General features: G+C 44.2%; 2 protein-coding genes across 2 annotated transcripts in view; both read right to left on the bottom strand.

Moving 5' to 3' along the window:
* Positions 1-20875, bottom strand: part of MRE11 (MRE11 double strand break repair nuclease) — a 277276-nt gene that overhangs the window by 96113 nt on the left and 160288 nt on the right. The window lies entirely within an intron of this gene.
* Positions 8511-16153, bottom strand: LOC104029408 (high affinity choline transporter 1). Its single transcript, XM_009480740.2, has 8 exons — positions 15976-16153; positions 14828-14941; positions 13093-13248; positions 12451-12599; positions 11796-11939; positions 10667-10820; positions 9486-9703; positions 8511-9032 (listed from the first exon to the last, which is right to left on the bottom strand). The coding sequence occupies exons 1-8, from the start codon at positions 16151-16153 to the stop codon at positions 8511-8513; spliced, it is 1635 nt and encodes a 544-aa protein (XP_009479015.1).

Genomic DNA, 20875 nt, shown 5'->3' with positions numbered 1-20875 from the left:
GTTAGATTGTCCATTAGCCCATACTGAAGTGCATCTTGTTTGTTCGCCCAGCTGAGCACACGATGTGGACTGCTCCTCATTGCCTGCTCAGTCGCTGATAAGTGCAGTTCAATAGCATAATGTCAAGAATCAACCTCACTAGAGATTCAGAGACTGAATGATAATTTCCTACTTGTAATTAAATTTCAAGACCTGTCAGTTAGCCAGCTGTTAATCCACCTAATGCACATGGCATTGATTTTGCATTGTTCTTGTTTCTTAATCAAATTTCTGTCTGATACCATCTCAGATGCTCCACAGGAGAAGTCGTTGTCCTGGTTTCAGCTGGATAGAGTTAATTTTCTTCCTAGTAGCTGGCATAGTGCTGTGTTTTGGATTTAGTATGAGAATAGTGCTGATAACACACTCATGTTTTAGTTGTTGCTAAGTACTGCTTACACTAGTCAAGGACTTTTCAGCTTCCCATGCTCTGCCAAGTACACAAGAAACTGGGAGGGGGCACAGCCAGGATAGTTGATCCAAACTGACCAAAGGGCTATTCCATACCATATGACGTCATGCGCAGTATAGAAACTAGGGTGGGTTGGCTGGGGGGGAGTGATCGCCTCTAGGGGACTGGCTGGGTATCATTTGGTGGGTGGTGAGCAATTGCATTGTGCATCACTTGCTTTGTATATTATCATTACTATTATTATTATATTGTTATTATTACTTCTACTACTACTATTTTACTTTATGTCAATTATTAAACTGTTCTTATCTCAACCCAGGAGTTTTTCTCACTGTTACTCTTCTGATTCTCCCCCATCCCATCGGGGCAGGGGGAGTGAGTGAGCAGCTGTGCGGTGCTTAGTTGCTGGGTGGGGCTAAACCAGACAGTCATCTAAAAATGTCAAGGAAAACCAAGACGATGGAAGCCTCAGGGTATCTCAGTGGTCCTGCCAGCCCAGGCGACAGTAGAGTGCTGCCCAGATGCTGGCATTTGCTGCTTCAGGTCTGTCTACTGCAAATATTTTATCCTCTCAGTTTGGTCCCAGGTCCTGGGCCGCTGACTGTCCACTTTGCATGAATGTTAGTGCATTCCCTGGGTCTTTTTTTGAGTGAACAAACTGGTTTCTTCAAAACCAAAACTCAGGTGCTATTCTGGAGAAAGTTCACTCCAGATCACTCCAGAGGACTGAGATGGAACTAGATTTGGCTCCTCCATCTTCTGCAGTCTTCCACTTCTATTTTAGCAGGCTTTGCACACCCACAGTCTGGTTGCATTCACTGTACAACTTGGCCTAGGGGCCCAGGAGTGCTCCATCATGCAGGAGCATTTAGTCATGTAGACATAACCTTTGAGTCCACCGGGTCCTCTCCCTGCCCCATGGAGTGACTCAGCACAAGCAGTGTCCAAGACGCTCTTCATCTCCTTTGAGGCAGCTGACCAAAACCCAGTGCAGCAACCCTTTTCATCTGGAACCTCTTTTTCCCATTTTTAGAATCTTTCTGCTCATTGTCATGCACAAACCAAGTGGCACCAGGAGCCTTGAAGACTCCTTACCACACCCATATTCACATAAATGATCCAGACTGTTCTGCCCTTTTTGTCCCAGCTTTTGTCAGTTTCATAAACACTTGCATGCAGCTGGCTAAGCCGGACTTCTGTTTTCTTGGAGAATTGTGGGTCCAGATCACTGTACAGCAATAAAAAAAGCATAGTTTTATGATAACTTCACAATGAAAGCTTTCTAGGATTCAACTTTTGTTATTACCAATGGCTAAAGTGAGAACACATTTGAAAAGAGCCCCAGTCCAGCCCACTGAAGGGATGCTGCTGCTGAAGTTTAGCTTCTTGATCCTGCCATGAGACTGGCATCTCACTCTTCCAGGGTCACAAAATCACAGAGCGGCTGAGGTGGGAAGGCACCTCTGGAAATTGTTTAGTCCAACCTCCTGCTCAGAGCAGGGTCGTCAAGAGCAGGTTGCTCAGATCTGTGTCCAGTTGGCTTTGATATCTCCAAGGATGGAGTGGGTGACCTGTTCCAGTGCCTGATCACTCACAGTGGAAAAGACTTTTCTTATAGATTATCCTGTGTTTCAGTTTGTGCCCATTGCCTCTTGTCCTCTCACTGGGCACCACTGAGAAGAGCCTGGCTCTGTTGTCTTCCCCCCGCCCCTTCAGGTATTTATATACGTTGATAAGATCCCCCTCAGCCTTCTCTTCTGAGCCTGAACAGTCCCAGCTCTCTCAGGCTTTTGTCATATAAAAGATGTTTCAAGCCGTTAATCATCCTCATAGTCCTTCAGCAGGCTTTCTCCAGTAAGTCCATGTCTCTCAGAATCATAGAATCATTTAGGTTGGAAAAAACCTTTAAGATCATCAAGTCGAACTGTTAACCTACCACTGCCAAGTCCACCACTAAACCATGTCCCTAAGCATCACATCTACATGTCTTTTAAATACCTCCAGGGATGGTGACTCCACTACTTCCCTGGGCAGCCTGTTCCAATGCTTGACAACCCTTTTGGGGAAGAAATTTTTCCTAATATCCAATCTAAACCTCCCCTGGCACAACTTGAGGCCATTTCTTCTTGTCCTATCACTTGTTACTTGTACTGGGCAGCCCAGCACTGGACACAGCACTCTAGATGTGCCTCACCAGGGCTGTGTGGAGGGGAAGGCTCATATCATAGAATCATAGAATCGTTTAGGTTGGAAAAGACCTTTAAGATCATCCAGTCCAACCATTAACCTACACTACCAAGTCTACTCTAAGCCAATCAAGGGTAGACTAGACTAAACCGTGTCCCGAAGTGCCACATCTACCCGTTTTTTGAACACAAAAACACATGTCCCTTGACCTGCTGGCAATGCTCTGCCTAATGCAGCCCAGGAGGCTGTTGGTGTTTGTGCTGCGGTGTTGTCACAAGGGCACATTGCTGGCTCACGGTCAGCTTGCTGTCAGCCAGGACCCCCAGGTCCTTTTCTGCAAAGCTGCTCTCCAGCTTGTTGACCCCCAACCTGTCCTGCTGCCTGGGGTTATCCCTCCCCAGGTGCAGGACTTTGCACCTCCCTTTGCTGAATTTCCTGAGGTTCCTGTCAGCCCATTTCTCCAGCCTGTCCAGGTCCCTCTGGATGGCAGCACACCCATCTGCTGTGTCAGCCACTCCTGCTGGTTTTGTGTCATCTGCAAACTTGCTGCGTGTGCACTGTGCCCCAACACTATGGCCATTAATGAAGGTGCTAAACAGCAGCATCAAACCCTGGGGTACACCACTAGTGACTGGCATCCGGCTGGACCTTGTGCTGTGGATCACAGACCTCTGAGCCTGGCAGTTCAGCCACTTTTCAGTCCACCTCACTGTCCACTTATCTAACCTGTACTTCATCAGTTCGCTCACGAGGATTTTGTTGGAGGCAGTGTCAAAAGCCTTGCTAAAGCAAAGATAAACAACCTCCACTTGTTCAGGGTTGTGAATTAAACTGACTAGGAAAACTGCCCTCCAGCTATGAACAGAAGTTCTCAACTCATGCAAAATGAGTGTTCACCTTGTATAACAGAGCTTTCTTCCAAAAATCTCAAAATCATTCTTGGAGTCAATTAAAATGCTGTCCCTCTTTGAGGGACTGGGAAAGTAAAGCACGAGTGAGTCAGGTGAGTTGCTTAAGGCAGATTTGCAAAGTCTAACATGTGCAGCAATACTTCTAGAGTCAGATAAGATAGTTGGTGGAGGGAAACTGAGGAGGGGAGGTGGAAAATGGATGCCTCTGCCAAGGCAGGTCCTGTATTACTTCAAGAGACCTGCCAAAAGATTTAAAACAACAAAACCATTTGGCCATTTAGCCAAAGAACTGAAGCAAAATACTGTCTGTTCTTGAGGTTGTTTAATGTTGAAGAAAGACATTTCCCAGCAGACTTAAGGAAAATTTAGCTGTATATCATTTGGGATGTTCATGCTTTTGTGTCTGATAATGGAAACCTTACTCCAGTTTACATTTTTCTCCTTTTTTTTTGATTATTTCAGACAGCCCAAATTCCAGTCACAAAGATGATCCTGGCCCCTACCTGGGGGCTTTGCTGCAGCAGTATTCCCATCCCTGGGGATGATGATGGATTGCCTCAAAGTTTTAAAGATCAGCAAAGCAAGATTGCTTTTTTCTGGATTTACAAATGCCCTGTTGTGGGGGATTAATGCCTTTGAATTTTTCCCTTGTTATAGGAACACAAGAGTCAGTGATGATCTAGAGCAGCAAAAGTTATTAGAGGACTGAAAAGCTCTGCTAGCTGAGATATTCTCAGCAGAGGTTGGAGGAAAGTCTGAGAACTGCAAGGGAAGATTGCTGTGTGGCATGTGGGACAAAGCCAGAGAGCACGGCATTCATGTGGAAATGATGAGAGGATCACCCTGGCCCCACGCAGCTCATTGCTCACATGGAATTACCTCCCTGACAGTGCTAGAAATGTCTGGCAACCTGCGAGTGTTTCTTTGCTTTCTTGCTGGATGCCAGCTGTTATTCCAGTGAGGACACGTTTAGGAAATCCTAAAACTGAGCGTAAGTGAGAAGAGGAAGAGGTGCAGATTTCCCTTCAGAAGTGTTATGTTCCTATTTTTCTCATCTATGTAAACCAGACATCCAAAGATGCCTGGTGAGGGTCTGATGAGATGCTGAGAACTCACTGCAAAACCAAATGCTTCCCAAATTGCAGGTCTTTTTTTTTTTTTTTTTTTAATTAGACATGACAGATACTAACCTCAAAAATGCCAGAAACAGCAGCTGTCTAGGCTGGGAAAACTTAATGAAAACTGGAACTGTACAGAGTCACTGGCATGGACACATTGAGGAGGCAAAGGAGGTAAATCCACAAGTGGAGGGGTAAAGTGGGACCATCCAGTGCTTGAGCAAATTTTTTATAAAGAGGGGTCAGGGAAAAAAAAAAAGGAACACTGAACTGGAGTCGGTAACCTGTGAGAGGAATGATTTCATGGGAGCTGGGTCATCATCCCCCATGCTGGCAACACCTCAAGGACTTTGGGTGTACTGGTCTGGAACAACTAGGCATTTTGTCATTAAGTATAGGCTAGAATTACTTTTATATTTATTTTACTTGCAGCTAATTGCTTTTGCCTGACCTTGATGAATGTTTTCTTTTTACACTTGCTGGGGGATGTTCTGAGGAGGGAGTCATATAAGGATGGAAAATGGTAAACATTCAGGAGAGTTACAGTAATTGTGCCTTTGCCATTTTCATCTCTCCACGCAAAGCAGAGCGTGTTTTAGTGGTATGAAAATCAGAGAAGCTTTGTAAGGGCAAAGTGCCTCTGCTGAGTATGCCAGATACCCCTTACAGCACTTAAGACTTCTGTATTTGAAGTCCCTGGGAGTTTTTTGTGGTGACGCTGGGTGGTGATGTGACGGTGGTGGTGACACTCTTCAGCAATGTCCTACCCCAGAGTGCTGTCCTTCAGCGCTGACTCAGGAAGCTGTGGATCTACTGCCCACCAGGCCAAGTGCGTGAGCACAGAAAGGCTTTAATATCAAACTTCATGACTCTGCAGAGGAGCAGCAGGAGAAGTTGGGCACAGCGGCGTGGAAAAAAGATATCTCCAGGTGTAGTCATTTGCCTGTCAGAGCCACTAGGTGGGATGGTCGGTGAGTGGGACGCTGACCTTAACGTGAGGACACTGGAGTTTCATCTGGGCCATGCAGCAGGTCTGTGCCCTTGTGCAAGTGCACTGTGCCAGCTTGGGTCTGCTCCACACAGAGGGCCATACAGGTCCCCAAATTAGGTCATCCCTAATGCTTTCAGGGCTGTATGCTTGGATCAGCATACAGTAACTGCGATTTAACAACAGCCCAGTTCTTCTGGCGCTATGGTAATGATAGCTTTGGTGTCTTCCCTTAGCTAAGCACGACCTCACATGCTCCCACTCAAATCACTGAGGTGTGAAAGACTTCAGTGGGTGACCACCTAGGGCCATAGTTAATGGTAATGCTTTTAATTTTCAAAACAGTTTTTTTCCCTTTTCTAGACACGTTATAATTAATATTTCATGACAGTCTCTAGAAATACAGGAAAGAATTTCTGGTCTTGGTTTAACAAAGTGTATCAACAGAAGTGCTGTGCACAGGAAGTTAAGTGTGCCCAGGTGTTTACTAACACTAGGGCAAAGCATAAAGTCATGTGATATTTTTCTGATGAGGAGCAGAATCTCCACCTTGCTGAGGGTGGGTATTTTAAAGGAGATGGGTGCTCCTCATGGGGACCAGAGTCATGAAAGCCATATCTAGAGCTTAGGGCTGCCAGTCCTCCTCCCAAGCCACTGCACCTGCCTTGGTACAGTTGAGAGAGACATGTGGCTCCTTGCTGAGCTTGCTGCGGCCGTGCATGGTGGCACCAGCAGAGTTCCTTGCCTTATGCATGCTCAGCGGGGTGTTCAGCATGCGCTGGAAGCAATTCACCAAGCAGTAGATTGTTTTCACCCTTGGCAGCTTAGTTGGCTGTCAGAGTTGCTCTCCTGTGGGGTATTTTGGATTTGTCAGTAAATATCTTCCCTCCAACAGTGCCAGGTGGTTCCACGCACAGCAGCTCCCACAACCACTGTAAAGTTTTTGTGGTGAGGGGCTGCCAAGAGCGCGGTTCCTGCTGGCTGTTGTGGGTGGACTGCGACTGACCCCTGGTGAGCCACTGCACAGCTGCCGAGGGAAGTATAAAATGACAGCCAGCCGTGAGCCATCATTTCAGGATCCTTCTGAATGTTTATTTCAGCTCCCGTCTTAACTACCCATCCCACTGTGGGATGGTCTTGGTCCATCAGACTTCAGGCTAGAGGCCAAACTCACTAGTTAGCTGGGTGGCTTTTCTTCTGACAAGTTGAGAATTTATGCCAACAAGGTATCAGGGGCTTTTCTGTACAGACCTGGTGGCTTGAATCTTTTGGGATCTTGCCCTCAGGATTTTGTGTCCCTGCAGGCAGGTTCAGGGTCAGTTTCCAGCACCTTTCTGTCATCACAGTCCTCTGAGTTCTCACACACCAGTTTGTGTACATGTCCCACACCATCCCACTGCTGTGCTTGGGTAACACTTTCACACTAGTGATTTAACCAGCTGTTTTAGAGCAGACTCATTCAAGAGTCTCTCTGGCACCTCCATTTTTCCAGCTGGTTGAGTTTTTGTAAATAGTGGCTATGTAAAACTTTCTTATCCATTAATTAAGGCCTGTTGCTTCATCTTGCTCATCTACTTCTGCCCTACCAGGTCATATGAGAGGGGATGTCCTCTCCTCACTTATGTGGCAGCAGACCGGCTGTGTGGCCTGAGACCATGGCTGGGGAGAGGCCTATGCAAAAGATTTTGTGGTATCAAAGAAAGCTTTGTAAAGCATACAAAGAATGGTGCAGAACTGATCTTACTGCTGGATGGCTCTGTTGGTTGCAGTGCATTCAGTAGTCTGTGTTTTTGTAGGTTTGATGCGCTCTCCAGGGATGGTTATGCTAAAACTCTAGCTGTTGTAATGGTGGTGAGATTTAACCCCAGCCGGCAACTAAGCACCACACCGCTGCTCGCTCACTCCCCCTCAGTGGGATGGGGGAGAGAATTGGAAGAGTAAAAGTGAGAAAACTCGTAGGCTGAGATAAAGACAGTTTAATAGGTAAAGCAAAAGCCATGTATGCAAGCAAAGCAAAACAAGGAATTCATTCACCACTTCCCATCGGCAGGCAGGTGTTCAGCCATCTCCAGGAAAGCAGGGCTACATCACGCGGAACGGTTACTTGGGAAGACAAACACCATCGCTCCAAAAGTCCCCCCTTCCTTCTTCTTCCCCAGCTTTATATGCTAAGCATGACGCCATATGGTATGGGATAGCCCTTTGGTCAGCTGGGGTCAGCTGTCCTGGCTGTGTCCCCTCCCAGCTTCTTGTGCACCCCCAGCCTCCTCGCTGGTGGGGTGGGGTGAGGAGCAGAAAAGGCCTTGACTGTGTAAGCGCTGCTCAGCCGTAACAAAAACATCCCTGTGTTATCAACACTGCTTTCAGCACAAATCCAAAACATAGCCCCATACTAGCTACTATGAAGAAAATGAACTCTATCCCAGCCAAAAGCAGCACAAATGGGAATAGGTTTGCTCACCTTTTTTTTTTTTTAATCAAGAATACCCAATCTATTAAACATTAATTTGTCTTCTTTGTGGTGAGAAAAGTATGTGACTTAATGCCATAAATGTTGGAGCATGATTTGTAGCCTTGCTTTCGGGTGGGGTACCAGGGGCACACCGAAGCAAACACTGCTGGGGCCCGAAGTGCCCTGTGGTCACCACCACAAGATCGTGCTCCATCACCACGTGCCTTTAATCACTGCAGACTTTGAGCTCACACATTCTCCTTGGCTGAATAGAGTGTGCCTTTATTACTCTGTGAGGACTTTAAATAATTAAGTACTAGAGAAAGCAAAGGGAAGAGCGATGCTGTTTGTGCCATATTCTAATTGCTGAAAGCACCGTGACCTTTCATACAAGGCCCCATATTTAATCACAATTCTCTTCTAGCGCAACCGTTGGCAAACCCATCTGTTTCTCCATCTGCTGCAGGGGGATGAGGGTGCTGGTTCCCCCCGTGATATTGCAAACATCCCACCTGCGGGGAAGGAGGTTTCTCTGAAACAAAACTGCAGCCAGGTACGAAACAGCAATGATCGTCCCCAAGGTGAGAAGCACGGTGAATGTTTTAAAGGGGAAGAGCTGACTGTAGGTCCCATTCACCAGGGAGCAGGCTGGGTAGCAGATGACGGGCGGGATGCTCAGGGCAGGCTCCCCCGCCAGCAGCCTCAGGAGGAGCCCAACAAAGAAGCCAGCAGCCGAGCCGTAGGTGTTGGTGCTGGGAGCGAAGAGGGCACAGCAGAGCTGGGGAAAGAGCAGGGCATACACCAGCTCCCCGCTGAGGAACCAGAGGTCATAGACAGAGCTGGAGTAAAAAGCCAGACCGGCAGCCCCAGCCCCAAACACCAGCATGGAGGTCCTCATGGCCCATAAGACCTCCGTCTCTGTAGCCTGTAAAACAGAGATTGTAACATTACAGACACAGAGTTTACTGGTGGGGAGACCAGCACTGCCCAGCCCTGCCTTGAGCTGGTTCTCACCAAGCCCTCACTGCTTTCAGGCCGTGCTTGCCACCAGCAGCTGCCCAAGGCAGGCACCCCTGGAGATGGAGCTGCCCTCTGTAATTTTAAGGGTCATGGTTTTATGTGGTTTCCATTAATAGCCTAGTCCAAATTTTATACCAGTTATTTTTCAAAAAGAAAAGCTCACCAGTGTGGGTATTTGCATCCCTACCAAGGATATGAACACCCCTGACCCATGTTTGAAGCTCTGGCTCCAGAGCTCAGTTGAGCAGCTGAAGGACAGACATCTCTAATTGCAGACCTCACAGACTGGATTTAAAATGCTCTTGAAATGAAAGCATCTTTCCTGACACCAAATCTACTGAATGCTGTAACCAAGTACCTGTTTCCTCAGGATTTTCCTGTAGATATTGTGAGCGAACATGGAGCCAGCAGAGAGAAGAGCTGAATCTGCAGAAGACATTGCGGCAGCAGCGATGGCTCCCAAACCAGCAATGGAGATGTATGCTGGGCAGAGATAGTGTAAAACAAGTGGCAGTATCATCGCCGATTCCCCTCTCTCGAGTGGACTCGGAAGACCATAGCTTGTCTGGTTCCAGTCTTTAAAACAGAACAAGGAAGATTCACAACAAACCCTTCATTGACATTTCTGCTGCCTTTGAAGCTGCCTTTCCACAGGGACCAGTCACAGCAGGGCTAAGGACTGACACCCACTTGGTATTTTAGGACTTGGATTAATTTTTTAGATTCTCTTATGATCTCTTGTGATTCCCCTTAGCATGCTGCAGCTCTCACTAGAACAAAGATTTTCCTTTTCCCCAGTAGCATCTATAGAAATAGCTGTGCTTCGTATGTTTCCAGAACTGGGACAGTTAAAGGTCAACCTTGTAGACCCTGCTCATGAGGAGAGGGGAGTTTTGCTCTGATGCCCCTAGTGACAGATGAATTAATGAGTTCAACTGATTTCCTTAAATGATCAGTGATCTGGCTGCTCTTAACCTTTACTCACAGCCGACACAGGACTGATCCCCTGGGTGGGGGCTGTGAGTTTACAGGACTGAACTTATTGATTCCTTCAAGCACGTTTTCTTCAGAACCTTATTAACAATCTGTAGTAATATTGCTGGGTCTTACATGCAGAAGGCATTAACAGAAGCAAGCATAAGATCCCTGCTCACTGCAGGGGGGTTGGGCTCGATGATCTCTCAAGGTCCCTTCCATCCCAAAGCATTCTATGATTCTATGATTTCTTGGAAAATAGGATTAAACAGGGTTTTACAGGGTCTGCCTTCATCTTTCCTCAACACAAGGTCCATGAAAAGCCATTTCATCTTAATGAAATAGTTTTAAACAGGTCTTGGGGCTGTTTAAAAGTCTCTAGGTAGTTGTGTGCTGAAACTCAGAGGGCTCCACATTTCTGGTACAGACCACTTAGCTTGATGGCCAGGGCTACACTTTTAGGCACACAGGACTAGGTAATTTGAAGTCTGAATCAGGACTTCTTTGGATCCTGTTTTAATCACCTTTGGCAAAAACATGTTCATTATTCAGAGACAGTTTTACCTGTGGATGCTGCAACTGCACCAATGAGCACAGAGGGGATGGCCATTGAAAAGCAGCCAAGTCCAGAGAGGTAGGATATGATCCTTGCCTGTCCTGGTGAGGCAGCAGAGAGCACTCTTTGGAAGTAAGTTTGCCACGGGATACTGCCAAGCACCTGAAACATTCAGCTGTTACCAGTGGTACCCACCAGGCTGCTGGCTGCTGTAGGGCATCATCCATCCATTCAGATGGATGGTAATTTTTACTGTTATAAAACACTCATTTCAAATGCATAAATGTTGCCCAGCTTTAACTCTTGAGGATGATATTTCTGATAGTTGAGGGTGACCTTTTCCTTTGCTTTCATTGTGATGGATGTGAAATTTTGATCAAAACAGGCTAATGGTTTAGCAGACTGAGAAAGCTGAAAATAGGTTGCTTGGCATAGTGAAACAGGCACCGAGGGAGGAAAAGAGAAGTTTTTCAGGAATGCAACTTTTGTAAAAAATCTACCCAAACTTAGCTAGAGTATAATCTAAAATTAAAAATAAAATCACCATTTTTACTTTCTTACCAGACAAATTTCATCAGATAAAATCTGGAAATTCCATCCTCACCAAATAAGCTCAAGCTTTGGTGTGTCCCTATTACCAATCTAGCAAGAGCATAACAATCTCCTGTAGTCTTGGCTATATTGGTAGCTCAAAAGTTGAGTTGTGCAGTGGAGCCAATGGCACCATGCTTGCTGATGACCTGCAGCTGTGTCATTTTAATTTTTTTTTTTTAAATAGAGGGAATTTTACATAATTATGTTAAAAGCACACTACTGAGGCTGCAAGACCAACCTCTCAAAAGGTAGGAAATGCCTCATTTAGGTGCCAGGAGTGGAACTAGCTGCCTGGATGGTCTTACTCAAGAGGTACATTCCTTCACGTGGGTAAAGGATGGAGTGTCGCTAGTGCTTCTTTCCTCCCCACAGCTGAGCCCTGGATCTCCCCAGTCCATTCAGCATGCTGCAGAGTGGTTGAGAGAAGGTTTTACACATTATCCTGCCTCTGCCAACTGTGCAACATAGGGCTCCTGGCTGGAAGAACCCACAAGTTTTCCAAACAGAAAGTCCCCACACAATCCATTGTCCCAACCACCGTACCAGGTAGAAGAAGTCATCCAGCCACCTTCCAAGATACTGTTTTTCTATCTTCCCAATCCAAGGGTCTTGGTAAGATTGATGAGTTGCAGTGTAATAAATACTTTCTGTTGCAGAGTTCACCAGGGCAAAGGGGATACAGACCCACTAGGATAGAAACGGAAATAATTAACCATTTTCCCAGGGTCCTTGTTCTTGGTGAATCTATTCAGATATTGAAATTAGGGTAGATGTAGAACATAAAGTTACGTAAGATTAAACCCAGACTACGAGTCTTCCTTTCTCCCCCTTCCTTACTCTAAATCTACATGTTTCTGGTTCATGGCATCATCAAGAACATGAGTCTGTAGTTCAGGTCAATTGGTGCCTTCAGTAGACAGATCTTTCTCCTTTCCAGCCAAGATTGTTCTGGACAGGTTCTGCAGACCCTACTTGTGAGCAGCCGCATTCACCCAGCAAGGCCAATAGCTTGTATGAGCACTGTCTGAAATGCATAAGGACTGTAAGACATTTCAGGAGACCTGTTCTCCTGAAGAGGAACTGTAGGGAAAAGGCCAGTATTGGCAGAGTTATTTTTGGTCTGAGACATACTGAAAAGAGCAGCAGGATTTTTTCCCTTAGTTAGGAAACTGGTAACAAAGAAATGCACAGGACTTGCCAGGCTGAGGGTAATGAAAACCAGCTGGATGACATCTGTGTATGCAACAGAGTAGAGGCCTCCCAGTAGAGTGTAGAGTATGACAGTGCATGCTGAGACGATGATAGCCAAAGAGCCTCCAATATCCAAGATGACCCTCATTGTTGCTCCTGCAGACAAGGACAGTGGTCAAGTATTTTAAGACAGATTTCATATGTGCAGAATACAGAACAAATAAGGACATGTTAATCCCTTGATGCCAGCTCACCACACTGTATGAGAATTGCATGGTCTACAGAGAGAGGGCAGAGTGAGGACTCAGGAGAGCCCATGTTCCCTTTCTGCTCTTGCTGCTACCTTGCTGCATGGCCTTTGCAAGGCCCTTTGTCTTTTTACATCTGCTCTCCCCCAGGCAAGAGAAAGGTACAAACTCATATTGCCAGACCTCTCTACTATAATATCATGAATATATACTAGTGTCATTTGTTTTAAACCTAAAAACATATTTTTCAGAAATGAGAAATGCTTGTGTACCTCTCACAAAAGGAGACATGAAACACAACTTTCCACAGCTTAGTCCAACACAATTCCCAAATGTGTATTATACTCTGATAGTTGTGCCCCATGACCTTTAACAAATATAACAGCAAAGTAAGTATTTACCCAGGGATGCCAGGATAGCTGCAAACCAGAACACCTCTCCTAGCAGTGGTGGAATGAAGAGTAAGCTTGCCATCAGGTTCCCATAAATTTCTTGAAGGGGATCCATCACTGTCACATAATTCTTGGATCTCATTGGATTTACAAAGAAGAAACCACCTATCAGAAGTGATGACATTTTGGTGAAATTTTGCATGTATTATATTCCAGGAAAAAAAATGTAAGAATACAATGGGTTTTGGGTATCAGACCTGCATAGTGAGTGTGAAATTCGTACATAATGGACCATAGAGAATGATGCAGCCAACCAGACACCGGGGCCTCAATTCACTTGCCTCAATGTGAGGTTTCATTTATCTGAGAGGTCCCAGGTTATAAAGGACATCTGCTTACAGCTGACAGATATGACCCTCCACTTTTGGCAGACCTACATCTTTCTGAAGTGGCTACTGGAGGCCATGTAAGACCCCCTACAACACCCCAAATGGCATAAGATACCTGTGTGACTTTAACAGGAACTTAGCTCAGAGAACACTCACATATAGTCTCCTCTCCATCTCTAATGACCTACCAACCTGACACAAAATTTTCTGAAATGCTTCCTGTGGAAAATGTCAGTTGGCAGAGTGAGGAATTGAAGACTCATATTTAGCTAAAAAAGAGACAAACTTTTGTCCTTGACCATGTGACGCAACATGTTGATATACGTTCCTTTGCTGGTTACTTTTTCATTTTGGTGGCTTCATTGTCTCTTCCCAGAACTATATTGTTTTAATCTGTGCATTGAGCTGAGTCCCACCCGCCTTCATCTAAATATTAGACTTCAGACGTACAGCCGTCTCATTAAAAACAAAGAATACGTATTGTGCCTAACCCTGAAGCCAACAGGACTGCTTGTCTGGGCACTACTGACCTGAGTAAAGATTGCAGGATCAGACCTGCACTCCTCAATTTCATTAGTAAGAATTACTCACATAAGAAATGCTGGCAGTATATTTCCAAGCCTGATTCATATTCACGTCAGTTGGACTCTTTTCTCTGACTTGAGAAAAAAGGTTATTATTCTTTTAGAAATTCCTGTGCAAGGTCTGCACAGGTCTCCTTGCTTTAATCATCCTGTGTCCCTAGAGAGTTATGGTATAACTCAGTGTGCACTGGAAGAAACTTTGGTCTTGGCAAGACAGCTGAACCTCAGCATGAGTCCAATAATTCTCGGAGTTAAAAATGGCAACTTAGGTATAGGACACTGCAAACTTAGCTTAGTTTCAACAAAATAGTGACCAGCTGTAAAGTGGGATAAGTTGGATGCACTACCAATTCATCCTGAGGTGAGACTACTCAGAAGAATGCATTTTAGTGGAAAAATCAAGATAGTAGTATTTCATAACACAGAAATTTTGAAACAAAAATTTAAAATTATACCAATACTCTCAGTAGTCTGTAAATAAGAGACCGTGATAGAAAAGCAATAGGCATATAGACACATGCTTCTAAAGTTCTCAGATAAGATTTTTGTCCTATAAATTACTCCAAGCAGGCAAAACTCTACACTAGCTCCCAGCTACCCCAATTTCTTATGTTTCAGTTTAGAGGATAGCATTACAAATGCTTATTCTGGATCTGTGGGAGACTGAAGAAACAAAATCACCTTTAAAATGTACTGTATACACTGTTACTCATCTTAATATACTCATATGATTTTTTTTAAAGCTTATGCGTCCCTATTACCATTATTTACCAATAACAAGGGACAAGGCAAATCCCACAGGTGCCTGGACCCACAGTAGTCCTTTTGAAGGCAGGTAGACAATTTCCGCTGTGCCATTGATATATGCTCCTCCAACCCACGTGGCTGTAAACATGGAAGATGGAAAGGTAAGAATCGTGATACATATTGTCAACTAGTCTTGTAGAACACTCTGAGAGCTTGTAAACCTTTTTCTCACACAAATATTTAATCACACTTCTATTTTCTTTACAGTTTTCTCCCATAGTGAGATGTGCTGCTGAGTACAGGTAACAGTATTAGAATCTCACGCTAAATAATTTCCCAGGTTCAAGAATGAATATCTATGTGTGCGTGGAAAAGCTCAATGTTTAAATATATAGATGCAATTTGAATATACTAATTTTTAATTTCATTTTTCTCAGTGGAAGACTTTGTTAGAGCAAACAGAATTGCCTTTGTTATTCTGCTGTGTCTGATAAACCATCCTTCATGAGCATCACATACACAATCTGAGAAAATAGACACTAGGAAAAAAAATGCAAGCAGACATTGCAGTCAGAATACAAACCTACAACATGGGCTTAAGTGTCTTAGCCAGGCAAATACCGCTTGGAGAAGCCTTCACACAAAATGGGTCAGGGAAGCAAATTTCAGTGATGCCAGGCAGCAAGGAGAGAAAAGGGAAGCGGAGGGCAGCAGTCAGTGAGGAAACATTTTCTCTTTAGCAGAGAGGCCAATGCTCGCCATGAGTAGCAATTTATTCCACACAGAACTAGATTGTTCCAGGAGTAAAATTCTTCTGTTATGCTGGATAACTGAAACTGGTTCAAGATTAAGACCAGAGTCCTCCCTTAATGAAAAGTGTCGTATTCTTCAGTCACTCTTAAATTAAACTCTTTAAGACTTAACTAAACTCTTAAATTAATCTCTTTAATTTAAAAGAATCTACATAAACATTAGGTTCTGCTCAGTGTGAAGAGGTTTGGAAGAATCCATCCCAAAATGATTCATGAAACCATACTCCTTTAAAGCCACACTTAGGTAAAATCTGCCCTGACATTAAAGGAGTTCACCTGCTTTGAAAGAGAAGTCCCCCAGATCTGTGTAACGCATGTGTTTTAAGAAGAATTTTTTAAAAGTCCTTTAAGAAAACTTACCTGTTGCAGTAAACAATCCGATGAAAACATTTATATTCCTGCCTCCAACTATGGCCATTTCAGTTGGGTTTCTGTTCTGCTGGTCCTTTTTGCTTTTCCAAGAAGCCCAAATTCCAGTAGCTAAAGTTAACGTAAAAAACACAATCAAAGACACTAAGCCTGGTATATTTAGAGCCATTTTCTGTTGCTTAATTTAGATCATAAAGAGGAATAATGGCTTGATGATAATATTCTTTGATTGAGTCCACAATCAGAAAAAAATACAAAAAACCCAGAAAAAGTAGTGCCACCTTGTAAAGAAACTGCTAAGTATGTTTGCTGTACTTTGTAAGAAAAGATGCCGTGCAAAACAGAGCCATAAACCCAAAAGTCTTGAGAACTGGATGCAGAGTATCTTTGGAGGACTGCTGGCAATTCTACAGTCTTCCCCATTCTTCAGAAGATACCCAATCTTATTTTTCTGGGGAGCAGATTAAGAGGGTAGGAATTAGAGTTGATAAGAGCAATGGAGCACTGATGTGAGGGCTAGTACTAGCTTGGCTTAAAGGAGGGGATATGTTATATTTTGTCTAATATGCAATGGTATGAAAATAATCCATATTTCTCTAGGTTCTAGGCACAAGGCTAACGCAGAAGATAGGGCTAAGAATTTGTCTGTTTAAAGTTGACTGAACTAAACCCACAATAATCATCAAAATAAACCTAGGAAACAGTAAAAGAACTGAACAACTGAAGGAGCTGCACACTGATATTCAAAAAAAGCACATTATCATTTCACTGCTGGAAGCAGGCAGGAGAGCAAGGTGGTGTTAGATTCTGGAATAAAACTACAGGAAAGATACAGACTTTTTAAAACTACTTTGTGAAGCTCCTTTTAAATGGACATAATTCTGAGAACAATTTATTTATGCGTTAAGGAATTAAGTCAGTTACATTTATTGTGGAGTTGCCATACCGGTATCTTTTCAGTTGCCCTGTGAATCATTTTCATCTGTCCAGGTATGATCCTTGATAGCCAATTCTATGTAAAACCTGCCCTATTTAGGGCACTTGTTTGGCTTTCCTGGATACTTGCGTTCATCTGTGGAGCGGGTAGCTCCTTTCCACATGGAAATCACAGATTTCTTCTTCACAGATATGCTCTGAGCAGGAGTTTGAAAGCCCAAATCTTTAGGAAGGTTTTCTGCAGTGTGCCGTCTCCTGCAGATACCCAGGAGTCGCTGTGCGTGGAAATGACAGCGGCACAGGTTAAGCATGTCCCATGGGCAGGATACAGGTAGGAACACACACGCACATGGGTGATGGCTGGGGGAAGAAGTGCAGGAACCCCATGTTTTCTGTGACACATCTCTGTACAAGGGAAAATAAGGGTTTCGGTAAGTTATGCAGTGATCTGGTGGGAAGACTCTATAAGAAGTGTTTAAAAAAAAAGTGACAATTAAAAAAGATGAAAAAGCCTGACAACCAGATGATTATTTATCCTGCCTTAGGAGAAACATTCCTTTATATTTATAATCAAATGCTATTTTGACTGAGTAAGGGGTTTTAACTTTGACCCAATTATTTATGTACAAAAAGGGACACTGTGCATTTTGAAGGCACATTTTCTGGGCGGTAATCAGAAACACTCCTTTCCACTTTAAATGTACCTGCTACAAAGTTGTAGCAACTGCAGCTGTCAGTGGCAATGGAGCCATTGGTTTCTCTGGGTTGCCTTCCTTGCTCAAAATGGGATGTTTCAAAACCTTTTAAAATGCTGTTTACACACAGACACATGCTAAACTTTTTTCTAGAAACAAACATTTTGCAGCATATTTCCTAGGCAGGAACAGAATAGGGTTGAAGGTGCATGTGGCTGAAGGTGCATGCAGCCAGGTCTCAGCCCGCTCTGCAGCCAGGCACTCCTGGGAGGAAATACCTGGCATTGCATCCTTCATGTGGGGGTCAACTAAATTCAACATGTCCAAAGCAAGATTTGAATTTGTTCTTTGACATCTGCAGAGAATATCTGGACTGACTCCGCTTTTTATCATCTCTTGGAAAAAAAAAGAACAAACACCCAAAGAGTAAAAAGTGGCAGGCATAAAAATCTGCAGGCAGACTTCATTTAAAGACCCAGAGGGATGGAGGGCAGATGTGGTAGGACAAAATGTAAGTGAAAACGTTACATGATGGGATGAAGGAGACCTAGAGAAAAAGTATTTGTAAGGTAGTTCATCTGAAGCTGCAGTGGTTTTGATGACATACAGTGCATGGAAGAAGGCTTGTAAAAGCATGAGGTTTTATCAAGAAGACCAGTTCCTCACTGAATCTGTTGTGCTCTTTTGCCACTAGATGACTCTCAGCTAATGCATCTATTTTACCAAAACGGAAATCTCACTAATGGAGAGATGTTTGGGGTGGAATTCACCTCCCCACTCATGATGGAGGGCTGCGTCTTTGGGTGCCAGCTGCTGCGCCGTTCACTTCAAGCTCCCTGCGTTACCCATGGGGAGAAATATTTTAGGAGGTGATTCCCTGACCTATTTTAGGTTCTGGGAGGGAGGACAGGGCGAGGGCAAATCTCAGCCTGCTGGACTCAGGGCTGCTTTTAAGAGTGCTGTTGCTGTACCCAGTAGATGATTCAGGGCTTGATTTGGATACTTACACAGAGATGGCTGGTGCCACTCTGAGATGTCCACACAGGCAAGCAGATGTTACAGAGCCCCTGTGGGAGACACATGCCCTTCTGGAGCAGCAGCCAGGATATTCTGGTGTATCTCCAATAGTTCTGAGTATCTGCTTGGGGGATACTCAGCTGAGCTCTTACTCTCTCCTTATCACTTGACCTTGATGAAACAAACTCCCGTATGGGTGGTTGATAAAAACGGGGGAGTGTCTGGAAGAAAGTGAGGAGTCCTGTGTACCAGGGAGGTTTTCTATGTATGGTGGAAATGTTCTGCACTGTAGTGAGCACTTACCGCTACTCAGCTTTGAAACTAACCAACAGGAAGAAATAAAGATGGACAAAACAGTGGCCTCTGTGCCTAAGATAAAGCTCTTTCCCTGCCTTTCTGGGTTAAATGTCCTACATTATTGATGATGAGTTTTAGACAGCCCTCTGTAGCCCTTGGGCTCAGGAGGAAAGGGGGGCTGTGGGGTGAGACAGGTCCAGCAGGGAAGGGCATTTCTGAAGAGTGGCTGTCCCCTGTCATGCCTCTGGAAAGGGACAAGCCCAGTGAGCTGGTGCTCTGTAGGAAATGAAAAAAAGTACTCTGACAATCTGGAAAGGTTATTTTTGGTTGTTTGGGTTTTTTTGTTTTGTTTTGTTTTTTTTTTTAAATTATTATTTCCTTTGGGATTTTTTTGAAGTTTCTTTGCCAAGAAGTGGTTGCCTGTGAGGAGCTCCCTGGGAGGCAGTAGGGATGGGACAGTAGAGCAGAGGCCGTGGCACAGGAGGTCTGCAGGGACCAACCTCTCACTGGTTTGCTTTCCTCTGCTCACCAAGAAAAAAAACGAGCACTGGGGCCTGAGGCGTCTGAGCTATTTGCATCAAAATGATCTGAGAGTACCTCTTGAAATGAGATGGTATGAACTAGTCTGTGGTTTCCAACCCAGGTATTTGAATCATGTCCTTGATCCTCGCAGCTGAAACACCGGGCCATTTGTCTCCCAACATTTACAATTTTTCACATGGTGTGCTTGGTCTGAAATTTTATTCCTATCGCAAGTCAATCCCAGGAACACTTTTTCCTCACGTGTTGGAGGTATTATCTCTTCCAACCAACACAGATTTGCAAGTAGCTGATCTGCATGAGTTTCAAATGCAGAAGAGAGACGGATAATTTCATTAGGAAGTAACACATTTTTACGCTTTGTATGAGACCCTGTGTGGTGAGACTGCACAGTGAGTAATAAATATAAAAATTAAACAAATATTTTGTCATTATGCCTGTGTGAGGTTTTGACCATTAATTATTTAAGACGGGTAGATACAGAAAAAACAGACTGATAGATATGTAGGTAGGTAGGTAGGTAGGTAGATAGGCTGACTGAAGATGAATAGAGATAAAAGATAGATAGAAAAGAATATTATGAGTTCCTTAGTTTTACTAAATTCTTCATGTGTGCAATACATAAAACATTTCAGAGACGAAATGCCTCTTTTCCTTTGTTAGGAGATTTAACTGAAAGAATTCTTCACATTTTTGAAAAAAAAAAATTAAAATCTGTAGTAATACCAATTCTGAAACATGATATTTTGTCTTTACTCAAGCCAGCTCTCTGTCCAAACCAAAATTATTGTTATTAGTATTATGTAGCCATTTTCTTATGGGTCTCTCTGCAGTGCTTGGTGTGAGGAGTCGCCCCTGTTGTGATGTGCCAGTTGGCTCCTGGAGAAGGTTCTGGTGACACTTCTGAGAGCTTAGGCTTTAACATACATGTAAAAGGTGATTTGAGGGATCTGAAAAGCCATCAGCTGAAATGATTTAACCTGATTTTATAGCCACCTTTAGGTATCTTGGCTAAATGATTTTTTAGTAACCTTCTGTTTGCAAGAGAGAGGTGTTTGTTTTGGTCACCCACACCTCTGTGTTGCTAGCTTCAGCTGAGATGCTGGGGTCTGTAGAGATCTGCAAGTGGCTCTCAGGTGTGTCACAGGACATGTGGGAGATCCTTGCCACCTCAAGTGGCATCTGGAGGCTGAGCAGGATCCTTTGCTGCTCTTCAAATGGTACCAGATGCTCCTGTCTAGGGTGGACGACTGAATCTTGCCTGGAGAGGCAATTCCTCCTGCCTGCTTTAGACATCTCTTTCAGTATGAGCTGGGGGAAGGCTGCCTCTCTCCATGGATTGCACTGCTTGATGCCTACGCCAGAAAAGGCTCCTTTTCAGTGGTTCAAATTAGACAAGGTGAATT

The sequence above is a fragment of the Pelecanus crispus genome, chromosome 1 (assembly GCF_030463565.1).
Source record: "Pelecanus crispus isolate bPelCri1 chromosome 1, bPelCri1.pri, whole genome shotgun sequence".
NCBI classification, from domain to species: Eukaryota; Metazoa; Chordata; class Aves; order Pelecaniformes; family Pelecanidae; genus Pelecanus; species Pelecanus crispus.
Note: the sequence above shows the minus strand (reverse complement) of the source record. Positions and strands in the feature narration are given on the sequence as shown.

Excerpts from the sequence above, each read along its gene's own strand:
- LOC104029408 (XM_009480740.2), bottom strand. The coding sequence starts at position 16,153 with ATGGCTCTAAATATACCAGGCTTAGTGTCTTTGATTGTGTTTTTTACG. Across the intron at positions 13,249-14,827 it reads TGCCTTGTCCCTTGTTATTG|GTGGTTTCTTCTTTGTAAAT; the intron begins GTAAATAATGGT and ends CACTTCTGATAG. Across the intron at positions 12,600-13,092 it reads AGCTATCCTGGCATCCCTGG|GAGCAACAATGAGGGTCATC; the intron begins GTAAATACTTAC and ends CCTTGTCTGCAG.